Source organism: Ranitomeya imitator, chromosome 4 (genome assembly GCF_032444005.1).
Source record: "Ranitomeya imitator isolate aRanImi1 chromosome 4, aRanImi1.pri, whole genome shotgun sequence".
Lineage (NCBI taxonomy): Eukaryota > Metazoa > Chordata > Amphibia > Anura > Dendrobatidae > Ranitomeya > Ranitomeya imitator.
Window position 1 is genome coordinate 447,413,165 of NC_091285.1, and position 13,914 is coordinate 447,427,078.

General features: G+C 43.1%; 1 protein-coding gene across 1 annotated transcript in view; it reads right to left on the reverse strand.

The window, feature by feature from the left end:
* Nucleotides 1-5,594: 5,594 nt before the first annotated feature.
* LMAN1L (lectin, mannose binding 1 like) overlaps nucleotides 5,595-13,914 on the reverse strand; it is a 173,823-nt gene continuing 165,503 nt past the window's right edge. Inside the window, exon 13 of the mRNA XM_069762093.1 lies at nucleotides 5,595-6,043. Coding sequence (XP_069618194.1) covers nucleotides 6,007-6,043 — 37 coding nt within the window. The 3' untranslated portion in view covers nucleotides 5,595-6,006. The remainder of the gene's footprint in view (nucleotides 6,044-13,914) is intronic.

Here is a 13,914-nt window from a genome sequence, read left to right on the forward strand (position 1 = left end):
TGAGAAAATAAGGCGAGTATCCCGTTGACTCAATTCTGGTGCAATTGTAGGCATGAACCAACTGACTCACATGCCTGCTCCATTGTCCCTTCTTCCTGGGATCCAAAGTGCCTAACATGTTCAGAAGAGAACGGTTGAACCTCTCAGGTTGAGGGTCCCCTTGGGGGTGATACGGGGTGATTCTGGATTTCTTGATCCCACAGATGGCGAATAGCTCCTTGATTAGTCTACTTTCGAAATCCCTTCCTTGATCGGTATGAATGCGGGCAGGCAGCCCATAATGTAGAAGAACTTCTCCCATAATGTTTTTGCTACAGTAATTGCCCTTTGATCTTTGGTGGAGTAGGCTTGGACATGTCGGGTGAAATGGTCAGTGACCACTAACACATTACTGACATTGCTTTCATCAGGCTCGATGGAGAAGAAATCAATGCACACTAGCTCAAGTGGGCCATCACTGGTAATTTTCACCAGAGGGGCTGTTCTCAAAGGCAAGGTTTTTCTCAACACACACCGGGAGCATGATTTGCAATATTCTTCAATATCTGCTTCCATCTGAGGCCAGTAAAATCGGTCAGCCACGAGACTCGTGGTCTTTTCGGTGCCAAGAGGTCCATGGTCATCATACAGGAACTTCATGACCTTCCTCCGAAATCGGGTGGGTAACACCAGCTGTCAGTGGACTACTCCCTTCTGGCGCTTTGCCTCCCGGTATAGTAGTCCATTTCTTACTACTAGAGACTCTAGCTGCCAAGTCAGCAGAACAGATTCCTCTGTTCGTAAGGCATTCTTTTCGGGCCTCCAGCCCCTCTTAACCCACCATCGGACTACCCCCACTGATCGATCCTCCTGCTGCGCCTTTCAGACTTGATTACGAGTCAGTGGAGGGAGCGAGTCTGGGGTTACATTTGTCACTCGGCAATACAACAACGGGAGCGCTTCACTGGATACTCCTAAGAATTCAGCACAACCCTGCATAGGGAGAGCATTAGTTTGATGTCTATGGCACAGAGTCTTCACCTCAGGGGTAGGGACCTCTATCCATCCCCCTTCTTCTTCCTCATTTAAGGGTTCCCTGGGCAAGCGAGAGAGTGTATCTGCATCAATGTTACTGTATGATTTCAGCTTAAAGTATCAACCGGGGATCAAAGAGAGGGCGGCAAGCCACCGGTACCCCGTGGCATCCAGTTTTGCCGTGGTTCTCACGTAGGTGAATGGATTGTTTTCGTATGAACCACAAAGTGTACTCACACAGAGGTAGTCATGCAGCGTGTCCACTACGGCCCATTTCAAAGCCAGAAACTCCAGTTTGTGAGCTGGGTAGTTGCGTTCACTGGGAGTCAATCAGGGCCGGACTGGCCATCTCGCAATTCTGGCAAATGCCAGAAGGGCCTGTCTGGTCATGGGCTGTCTTGTGTGCTATGTTGTTAACAGAATCGGCGTTATCAAGACATCCATATTGTTAAGAGTTGTGACGGAGCACAAAGTCGCTGACTCCATCACATGCCACAGCAGGCCACAGGTATCATTAGAAATATTGGTCTTGTAGAAAATCTTCCTTTCCTCCATCCAGGGTAATATTAGTAATATATCCCATCTGGTTCATCGGGACTGGGACAAAATGGGCCTGTGTGATTTCAAATGCCAGGGCTGAATTTCATCCACAGTCCGTACCTGGAGTCAATCCTCGACTAATGTAGTAAACGCGACGCAGACAGCCATCATGGTCTTGATAGAGAATCCCTCCTAGTCCGTCGAGAGAAGCATCTACATGTAACACATATGGTTTACTGGGGTCTGCATAGGCCAACACTGGGGTTTGAGTCAAGCATGACTTCAGTTTCTCGAATGCCTCGTCGCATGCAGGTGTCCATCTATCCCCAAAAAGTTCATTAACTTTGAAGTAGACCCTCTTTCTTGACCTCGAGGAGTGGGCTGTCCTCCGGGTACCCCTGGGTAAGGGCAGTTAACGGCTTCGCAATCCGAGAGTACTGGGGTACAAATTTTCTGTAGTAACCCCAAAATCCTAAAAAGGACCTAGACTCAGTTTGGTGGGCTAAGGCAAGTTTACAACAGCCTCCACTTTGGCGGGGTCGGTGGAAATTCCTTCTCTGCTGACTATGTGCCCCACATATTTCACAGTCGTCTGGCAAATCTGGCACTTGTCAAGGGACAACTTCAACCGATCCAGCACCTTGAACAATCGCTGGTTGTGTTCTTCCAGAGTCTTCCCAAAAACAATAAGATCATCTAGATAAGCCAGGACTTCACGTAAGTGCATGTCCCCCACTACTTTGTCCATACATCTCTGAAAAGTGGCCAGAGTGCCTGTCAGTCCTTGAGGCAATCTCTGAAACTCAAAGAACCCAATGGGGCAGATAAAAGCGGTCTTCTCTTGATCCTCTTTTGACATGGGTATCTGATAGTAGCCACTCCGGAGATCTAACACAGAAAACCATAGGCTCCCTTGCAGGCAATCCAAAGCTTCATCGATTCGGGGCACAGTGTACTGGTCAGGGATCGTACGTTTATTCAAGGTGCGATAATCCACACACATCCTAATAGCTCCATTTTTCTTTCGAGCTATCACGATGGGGGGGAGCATAGGGGCTGGTAGACTCTATGATGACTCCTGTGTCTAACATACCGCGTAGATGCTGCCTGACATCTTCGATATCCGCCGGAGCCAATCTTCGGGATTTCTCTCGAAAATGCTTTTGATCCTTCAACCGAATGCGATGCTCCACTCCTTGGGTGAGGCCCATGTCCCATTCACCTAGAGAAAAAACTGCACCCCCCATCATCTGGGAGTCAATGACCAACTCCCTCTCTTCTCCTTTTAGCTCACTTCCTTCAAAACAAGGGTCAAAGCTTTCAGGCTGCAGTTCCCTCTTCTCCTCCTCCATTCTCACATAGGCCTCCAGGCAGACTGGGTGGATGGATAGGGTCTGCGAGTAATTTTCTCCTCCAACTTTCTGACACCACTGAGCAAACGCACGGAATATGTTGGCATTTGTTCCCACTATGACAGGTGTTGGTCTCTCATCTGCCTCGGCCTCTAAGCGCTATGGTGGGTATCTCTTTATCCACTCCAACAACAGTCTTTGGGAATCATAGCGTCACAGACACATATCCTCTGTAGGGGTAGCTGTGCTCACTCAGTCCCCACACCATGAGTCCAGACAACGGTTTCAGAGGCACGTTGGATAAATAGCTCTTATACCATCCTTCGAAGATGATGGATACTTGAGACCCGCTATCCAGCAATACTGTGCATGGTTGATCATTGATATATGCGGGGACATGTGGGGATGGCCCCACTAAACCTTAAGGCAGGGTTTTAGATGAGGCACTGTGGGAGGGGGCAGTAGAGTAGGTCTTAGTTGTTGATGGGGGCTCAGTATGGGGTTCTACTGGCCCCCTTTCCCGTCTGCCTCTGAGGGTGGGGGGGGAAGATGTGAAGAGTTCTTTGGGCTCCACCTCTTCGGACACTGCTGAGCTATATGGCCTGGACTCCCACAGACAAAGCACCCTTCTGGTTTCCTACTCTCTACTCTACAAAGGTCATCATTCTCTCTTCCTGAAACCAGGGTTTGCTTCTCGGCTACCTCCGCAGCACTTTGTAGCCGCTGTATTGTCTTGGCCTGAGCACTTAACAGTTGTGTAATCTGCTCCCCCTGTTTCTCGATGACTTTCAACAGTTCTATCTCTTGGCAGTTGTCTGCTGGCTTCAAGGCAACAGTAGTCAACCGAGGGGATGTCTTCTCTCTTGCGGCCAAAATAACCTCCTCCTTCCAAACTTCCTTAAGCAACTCATGAAAAGAACCCGGAATCTTCTCTTTATCACAAGACCTCATCCGCTGGGCAATTGGATCATGAGTGAGAGCTCCTCTGAGTACTTGTTCCAAACGACACTGATCAACTTCTTTAAGACTGACTCCACCTTTAGATGCTATTCTATGAACCAGCTTATCTAGTCGGTAAAGATAGTCGGACATCTTCTCATCTGGCTGTTGGTAGGTGGTACGGAGTTTATAAAGTAGATCAGTAGCATCTTCAGGGGATCCAAAAGCATCTTGTAAAGCACTCATATAATCTTGATAAGTTGCCAGGGGCTCGCTCCACCAAGCAGCCTGCACCACTTCCATAGCAGTACCCTTCAAGCTCTCTACTATTCTCTGCTTCTTTACAGCATCAGTGCACTGCCACTCTTCTAGACACTGTAAAGTGACATCCCTCCAAGTATCATATCCTTCTTCTCCAGCAGGGGTGGGGAGGGCACCCAAGAAAGTTCTTAGATGACGTTAGTTCCCTTCTGGCTGCATCTTGGCAACTGACTGACTAACTTTTCCATAGCTGTCATAAGCACATCAGCAGGGGCCGCTGTCTCTTCAGGACGGAGTCTAGGTGGAGTAGAGGGCTCACCTATACTAGTCTTTCTAGGCTGAGTGGTTGATTCCGGTTGTCGGGTCTCAACTTCGGACTCCGTAGGCCAAGTGATCTGCCATTGTCGACTATACTCTGAAGACACGGCTACCATGGATGGGAAGTATTCTTTCCTCAATATCTGCCCGGTTGAAATCAGGGCTGAGGAGTCCCTCCTCATCCAATCCAGGCTGTGTCATCTGACTGAAACAAGGGTCCCTGGGAATGGTAGTCCAATGCAGCTCAGGGGAAAATCTGCTAATGTCTGTTGGTCCCCGCCTAACAGCAGCTGCAAAGCTCATCTTAGTGTCTGTAAGTCCCAATATACCTGTAGCTGCTCTGACAGTTCCCAGTGCAGGTGTTACATGGGTTAAATACAAATCACAGAAAAAGAAACTGCCTTACCAACACAATATCAGATTACCAGTGCCCTAACAGGATGTAGCAGACCCCTATGATAAAGACAGGGGCAACAGAGGTGCAAACTACTAATGAAACAACCACTCATAAACCTACTAATTCAAGGAGGGTTTGGTTGCCTAGCGTTAAAAATGCACACAAATGAAACTTGCATAGGTCGCCAGTCACACAGGTTCGTATGATGCACAGGGTCTGGCTTGCAGCCTATTGAAGACGCTACACCATTAGATAATTACCAGCCTTTTTATTGGTATTTTGCACATGTGCTGCTCCTGCCTTTATCGGAGGTCTGCTGCATCCTGATTGGGCATAATCTGACTTGGTGTTGGTAAGGCTGTTTATTTGTCTTTTAATCTTTGTCCTGTGTGAGCCGTTTCGTGCAGGGACTCATAAGTAGAAGCAAGGAAAAAGAAGTAGAAACAGCATGTGTGTGTATTTTTGGATGTATCCACAGTAACTAGTTAACTAAATATCTATGCTTGATAAGTCTGGTGCACAGTAATTATCTCTGTACAGCACTGCAGAATATGTTGGTACCATACAGACCGCGCAAAATAAAATTAAGTAACTACAGTGTGACCGACTTCAGTCCTAACTTCCTATTTCGTATTGATAGAGGAGAACCAGATCTGAGCATAAACCTCAGCTTTTACAAGTCAAGTCCTATACAAAATGCTATGAGCACAAGTAATTATCAATTCTCCACAAACCAAGATTAACTGTGGAAATTTTCAAACACTGAAAACGGAAACCTTTCACAACTTTAATATTGTCCTAGATTTACAGCATATGTTCCCAGATGAAGTTGGCAGTGATATGAAGACACAAATGTAAAGTCTTTTAGCATTTTCATCACGGATAGTTTCTATTTCATAAAATTATTTTGAAATATAGTATGTTTGTTACATGGATAAAAGAGAAGAGGATCATGTAAGCAGGTTTCTATTTTAACTGCTTTATAATGGTGTTTCATCTGCACAGTAAAACAACACCGTTTCGATACGAGGTCAGTCTTTTCACTTCTTGTAGCTCCAAAATCTTCTGTTTTCAAGAGAGGGATATTGGAAATGATTTCTTCTCTTCTAGAAGTCTTGTTACAGAAAAGACTTTCCCTCATACGAGGAGCACAAGTTCAGGTGCTGCATTTCTTTGCTTCCATCTTCAGTAGAATTTCTTAGTAGCTGTTTTCGTTTGCCTCCTAATGAAGAAAAAAAAGAATTCTCAATGTCATACCACCAAACAGATATCTACAAACATTCAGGGAGTATTCCCATTTTGGACATTGAATGTATGTCCACGGGATACATGTCCAACAGGTGCAGCTTCTACCTCTGTCTTAACCCTGCTGTTCTGTTGGTCAAAAATGACCGACTTTGAACTTCAATATTCTTTAAAATATTCAAGATGCGGCTCTGAAACCCGTGGCCGACCGACCCATCCTCATTTAAGTCAATCAACCACAAGTTTCAGAACCGCATCTTGAACACCCCAAAAAATACCAAAGTTCAAAATAGGTCTCCCCAGACCGAACAGAACAGCAGGGTTAAGAAAGGTCCCATGTTGCATGACTCTCTTAGTGAGGAGGTTGTTGCACATGTGCAGCTCTGTCAGTTCACTTGTATGGGAGTTCTAAAAATGACAACACATCCTTTGGATATGTCTCACTCTACATGGGACATCCCGTGTAAAACAAATGTTTATATCAGTCTATCTTCTGACTTCTTCCTTCCCCCTATAGTAACAATAAGATATGCCATCACTTAGGGTGCCTACAAACTGCATTCTTGCCCATGTTCAATGACCTCATTGGGGCTTGTGTCCAACCCCCCCCCCCCCCCAGCAGAAGGGAATTCGGGTGTATGCAACGATGGGGTCATTGACTTTTATAGTGCTGATGTAGTCACTGAGTGCTGCGTCGTGCATCATTCTTGGGCGTATATGCCTTCTGGAGGCTTAAACTCAGACGCAGTCTGCTTTGTCTGAGTGTAGGCCTTCAGTAGGTGTACGCTCCTGAAAATGATGTTAAACACAGCACACGGCGACTACAATTACTGTTATAGTCAATGGCCCTCTCGGCACATACACCCGAAACCCATTTTGCGGGGAAGGAGAGGGGTTCGGAAACAAGTCCTGACAGGGCCACTGGATGTGGGCAAGAAACCAACGTGAAAGGGGCCTTAATGACTGGGGAAGACATGACTGCTGGGCCCTCCATTAATTCAGTAATTTAAAAGGTGGCATTGCTCTTTCTCTACGCCAGTGATTTTTCTTTTCCCTGCACCATAAAGCTCCATGACAATCCACTGTTCATGAGACTACAAAACAGCCAATTCACAGTAATATTTGCTGTGTTGTGGAAGCCTGCACATTGGGTGGCGATGAGTGGCACTATGAGGGGAAAAAAAATCTTAAGGTGTATTTGCATCTCTTTTTCTAAAAAAAAAATAAGTGAGAGTCCCAAAAATGGACCCCCTACTGATCATATTGGTATGACATATACAAGTAATATCGACATAATTAACTAACGCAATACAAATGAACCCAAAATGTTGTGTGTAATGTGGTTTTGGTGTAAAGGTATCTGTTTGTATGACAGGATCAATATTCATGTGCTAATATCTAGGGGCTATATTGTTTTTTTTTCAGATAGTTTCATATTGCTGCACAAAGTACAGGCAAAATTAATTTTGGGGGTTTTAACTATGGGTTTTAACTATAGTGATGTTCAAATCTAAGTGGCGGCACAACTAATTTGTGTGGTTATTGCTGTAATAATATATTGCCATTTACTCCATACAATATACAGTCATATACTACGTGTTGCATACCTCCACATGGATTACATTTTCATTTACCATGCATTTACAAAATGGATCAGTCGTTGTATTTTACTGACATATAAATATATTTAATTAATTGATTTTATATTAACTTCATATTTATACTTGCATGTCTGTTTATATTTTCTCTACTCAATATTTCTTGCATTCAGTTTCTTTACTTAACTATAGAGGGTTGCCATCTTGCCGCTGCTTTGTGTTATGAAAAGCAGTCAAGATTATTGCATTAACTCAGCCACATGGATTAAAAGACCCTCAGTCAAATAACAACTCAGTATTGTGAGCATGCTGTGTGACCTGTGCAGAGGTCATTGTGCAGGGAGGGTGCGCTGTGACCATCACCTATTGTGTATGGTGTGATCCAGTATTGCCCATCTCTAGCTGGATAATACAGGTGTTATGTTTTATTGTAATCCTGCCTGTGATTATAATGAGAAGAATTCTGAAAAGTGATCTCTACACAGCAGGATGCGTCAGCCAAACATTATCATGAGTGGGCAGTGTGAAAAACTGATGTATTTCTAAACTTTGCTTTTAAATATTGTTAAAAGAAAGGAAAATACCAGAAAGGAACAACAGAAGTGTGAAAAAATAATATATTTTTTTCTGAAGATAAATTCCTACTGAAACCTAACTAACTACACTTGCCACCACCATTCCCTATAATATAAAAAAACAATTAAAATAAACTGCAATGGCAGTGTTGCCTTCCCGCAGAATAGCCGTACATGTCTCCATACTGCGGTGCTGTGCGCTGCTGACACATTGGCTATGTTTGGAATCCCCATATTAATAGAGAGCAGCACATGTCCGGTCACGTCTTCATTCACAAAGGCTCAAGATGTAAATCTCCGTTTTCCTTACATGCAAAATAGGAAATAAGTTTCTGTCCTTACCCTTGATACCACATTAAAACTGAGAATTTCACAAACACTCTTCATACTTCTGTGACAAGTTGCTGAGCTTATTGCTCTCTTTTTATCTTATGTGATAATGAAAGGGGGATGAACAAGTATGTCTTTATAGGACTTATAACACTACAATAGGCCATACATGTAACCAACACACAGGGGGAGCCCAGCTCCAAAATTTTCACCAGGGCCCATCGGACTCTAGTTACACCACTGCCTGCAGGCATTTAGCTAACCTATCAAAATGTCGAATAGTGGTAGTAAAAAGTGTTGTGTGGCTGTGAACTGGCTGGAGGATGCGCTTAGTTCATTGTCAGCCTATTGTGATAGGTGAGTGGACGAGTGAATGTAGGAAGCGGAGTCCCTCTTTACAACAGCATCCAAGGTACATATGTCACGAGCGAGTGACATATACATTTTGTCCTCTTTGGATATTTGTTTCCTAGATTTATCGAGACTGGCATTTTGTACTAATTCGCTCAAGTATGACGCATCTTTTAGCGGCTGATCACCATCACAAGAAATGTACTCCAATCAGGCCCTGGAGTATATTACTGTTATAATTTACATGACAAAAGTGGCATAAATTATGATGAATTTGTTGGCCGTGCTTCACCATCCACCCTCATCGCTAAGGTCCAACCAAATTTTAAATAAAATTGGCAGAGCTGGCCAGGACTAACATATAACGCCATAAGCTGCTAAGTGCATAGCGCCATTAATTCCACTTACAAGCATCAGCATTTTATGCTAGAAAACTAGTGGAAAATGCTTGATGAATTGGGCCCATGGTGTCTATAGATTTAGGCTTACGCCTTGATTTCCAGTTATTGAAATCACATAAATGTTACTCAATTAATCAGTGGAAATACTTACGGTACTTCATTTAGGATTCTTCAGAGGAATGGAGAATGGGAATACCACACATCTGAATAAACCCTTGGTAGCTGCTAACATTAGATGCGGTTATTAATCAGTATGGATCATGTATAGATTAGTATGGATTCAGGCTATAAATCTGTAGGCTGCCCTGATCCTCATTTGATAAAAGGTGCTATATGGATGAATCACTTCCTGACAATCTTTGCTCTTACATATCAAGTCACATCTGCGATTTCATTTTCCGAACACTCAAAAAGTCTTGATGTCTACTCAACTTGTTATTCCAGGACCATCTGTCACATTGTGTCATTTGCAGTCCTATAAATACATTACTTGCATCAAATTGCTATTTTTCTTTGGCTGCATAATGGTAGTAATGCTGTACTTATTAATAAATAGTTAATTTGCACACAGTTCACATCACAGGTTAAGGGGTCACGCAGTTTAGTGACTCCAGCCCTATATTTTGGATTTTCCATCATGGGAACATGTGTCATCTTTTCTCACTTAAGCTATTACACATATTTCTAACACCTAGCATTCTTAGCTCCTGCTAAACTGAAATTTCTCACCAATCTATTTCCTCCTGTATTTATCTCAACCTTAATCACCACTTAAACAAAATGCTGCCAATGTAAGCTACGAAACTCACAGGAGTGCGGATCCAGTAACCATTTGTGGTATGTCTTGTCTGAATAGGATACAAAACATTATGCAAAGAGTTCACCATATCTTTACTCTAGTCATATCCAAACTGAAAAATGAAAATAAAAAGAATCTACTATATAATTGTCTAAGGGTCACTTCCGTCTGTCTGTCTTTCTTTCTGTCACGGATATTCATTGGTCGCGGCCTCTGTCTGTCATGGAAATCCAAGTTGCTGATTGGTCGTGGCAAAATGCCCACGACCATTGCCACGACCAATCAGCGATGGCCATAGTCTGTCAGCAAAATGGCCTCTGCTTTACTGCCCTGCAGTCAGCGCTGAGCGCTCACACAGGGTTAATGCCAGAGTTAACGGACCGCGGTGTAACGCACTCTGTTAACGCAGCTATTAACCCTGTGTGACCAACTTTTTACTATTGATGCTGCGCATGCAGCATCAATAGTAAAACGATCTAATGTTACAAATAATAATAATAAAAAATTATTCTCACCCTCCGACGTCGCCTGCTGTCCTCGGCAGTGCAAGTGGCAGGTTCCGGTGCCAAGGATGCTATGTGAGAAGGACCTGCATGACGTTACAGTCATGTGACCGCGATGTCATCACAGGTCCTGCGCTCATACCAACCCTGGGACCGGAAGCTGCCGTGTGCACCGCACACAGGCGCCAGGACTTCAAGGGGCCTTCAGAAGGTGAGTATATGTTTATTTTTTATTTAAAGTCTTTTTTAACCACGCATATAGTGCCCACATTGCTATATACTACGTGACCAGAAACACATGGGCTACTTGCACAATGAACAAGTCTGTAGGAACCTGTTCACACACCAACAAGAAACTTGAAGACACAAAAGAGCACAGTGAGGTAAAAAAATACTCTGTTGTAAAAAAAAAAAAATCACAGTAATAAGCAAGTGCTAGTCAAAAGATGGAAAAAACAGGGTATTTAGTTGATACTTTTTTTGCAAAAAAATGTATACTAAGCTGCTCCACCAATCGTCAAGGTATACCCATATAGAGCAGTCCTACCTAATGTATATAACCCCTATCTGATGTATTTAAAAACCTGATCATCTGTATAGTGCCTGTATAAGCAGGGTTCAGAGAGGGAATTTTCATGTGGACATGCTGGATGGAACAGCTTTGATGCAAATGACCCATAAGGAGTGATGGACTCCCTAGTCTTGTAGAAACAAGAGAACAATTACAGAACCAGAAACACATGAGCTACTTGCACAATGAACAAGTCTGTAGGAACCTGTTCACACACCACCAAGAAACTTGAAGACACAAAAGAGCACAGTGAGGTCAAATGGTACTCCTGAAAATAATTTGACAAAAGGGACATGTTAAATCAAGGTGTCCACTAACCAGCATCACAGGTGTCTACAATCTTGGAATCAGTGAGTGGGCCTAAGGAAGCGAAGGAAAGAGTTGTCTCAGGACTGTATATGGGATTCTCAATCACAAGTAGTTTTTTCTACACCATTTTCCATTGAATATCCACAAATAGTTAATAAAATGGCATCTTCCAGTTTTGAGGCAGGATAAAAAATCTAACACCATCTTAGATGATGGAGTGCGATTTGTAGCCAAAAAATCCAAGACTTTAGCCAACATGTCACCCAGTTTATATGTGGGATCAAATAATTCAGAAAAAAGAGCTTATTCCTGGTTAGAAAGAATGGGTAACTACTAATGCGGCATGAGTAGATGTGGATTGTGTCATGTCTCTCCTTTTCCTCATAGTTTGTAAGCTTGCGAGCAGAGCCCTCATTTCTCTTGGTATCTATTTTGAACTGTGATTTCTGTTATGCTGTAATGTCTATTGTCTGTACAAGTCCCCTCTATAATTTGTAAAGCGCTGCGGAATATGTTGGCTCTATATAAATAAAATTATTATTATTATTATTATTATTATTATTATTATTAATATATGCAAAAAAACTCCAAATTCAGAGCAAAAGATGCTATTATATGATTATACTATCAAATTTTTTGCTAATTGCAATTCCAGGTCTGTAATATATTTGGTTTCTTGTCAGGCATGCAATGTGCAATATGTGGGATCGACCACACGTAAATTAAAGCAGAGAATTAAAGAACATGTATCAAGAGCTGCTATAGGTAATAGCAATGATAAACGCTCTTTGTCAGGAGTGTGAAGACACTTCAAGGAGGTTCATGCTGATGACACGACTTCCATGAAAGTAACTGCCATTGAACAAGTAAAGAGGGCAGTCAGAGGAAGGGATACAGTATCTACTCTGCGAGCCAGAGGGGCAGCTTGGATTTTAAAATTAGATACTTGTTTCCTGAAAGGAATGAATTATAAAACAGATCTGATGTATTTTTATTAAGTGATGCTTTCATGCATAAATGCAATAAAGATAGATGGTTTATGTATATACAAGATGGAGGCCCGGCGGTAATGTCACGATAGGGGCAAGTACGGGGCGCTGTTGTTGCCTAATTGCATCCTGTGATAATCTAATGACTTTTGCATCAGGGGACTCATGTGCTTGACGCCTACGTTTATATGCATTGTTTTTGTCCTAGCGATGCTGTTGCTCTTCAAGAGTCTCATTTGCCCTTTGTTGTCTTCGACGTTGAGCCTTTGCTGCTTTCCTTTCACTGTCATTGGCATACTTTTTAGGAGGAGCCATGTTGGCGTTGATATTTGCTTTTTAAAGAGGTTTTCCCACAAACAAAAGTTTGTTTTAAAAATTGTCTGTGACTGACCGTGTACCGAACATACCACAGCTCGTGGGCAGAGGAGGAAGCAAAAGACAATACTGACATTACAGCAGGAGATCGCAGAGGATACATTTTGTGAGGTAAAATATTTTTTAAAAAACAGTCAGTGAAATATTTTAGTTGAAAAAATGAATCCACTGTGATCCCCTGCTGTAATGTCAGTATTGTCTTTTGCTTCCTCCCCTGCCCAGGAGATGTGGTATGCTCCATACATGATCAGACACAGACAATTTTTAAAATGAACTTTCGTTGGTGGGAAAACCCCTTTAATGTGAGCGGCTTCCTCTGCCTGTAGACGCATCGCGCATCTGTCGCCGGGATCAGCCGAATGATTCACTGCACCTGCGCATAATTTGAGCAGGTGCAGTAAATCAGACCACCGCCATCTTTGTGCAGACAGATAGCCGCGGCCACATTAAAACTGCGCATGCGCTCCTCCTGTACAAAGATGGCGGCGGTCAGTGAATCATTCGGCTGATCCCGGTGGTGGCGTGTTCGCGACGGTGTTCCGCTGGTGGTACCACACAAGAGGCAGCGTGAGTGTGTGAGTGTGAATGTGAGTGTGAATGTGAGTGTGAGTGTGTGTGGTGTGACGGTGTTCCTCTGGTGGTGCCGCACAATAATTTGGTACCAGCAGCCGTTTCCATATTGAGACACCATAACTTGGGTGTCCCAATATGGCGGTCAGTGAACTTCCTCCGCTTGAAATTCTTGGATACGGTGACATCTGGACAGAATAGGAAATCAAAACATTACAAGGCAATTATATAAATAAATATGTGGGGGCAGTTATATGTATTTATATATATGAGTAAAGGGTATTGTTATATTTTTACAATTTGTTTTTGCAATATTGTATATAGATTTAGTGGCTATAAGATTTGTATAATACTCAGGTTGGGCAGGGTGTGTGACTTTGTCCACTGGGTACTCAGGGGCTTGATATATGGTTAATTGACATGTATTGTGATTGGTTGTAGCCTTTTGTTATGTGACTTTATATATTGTGTTGTAAT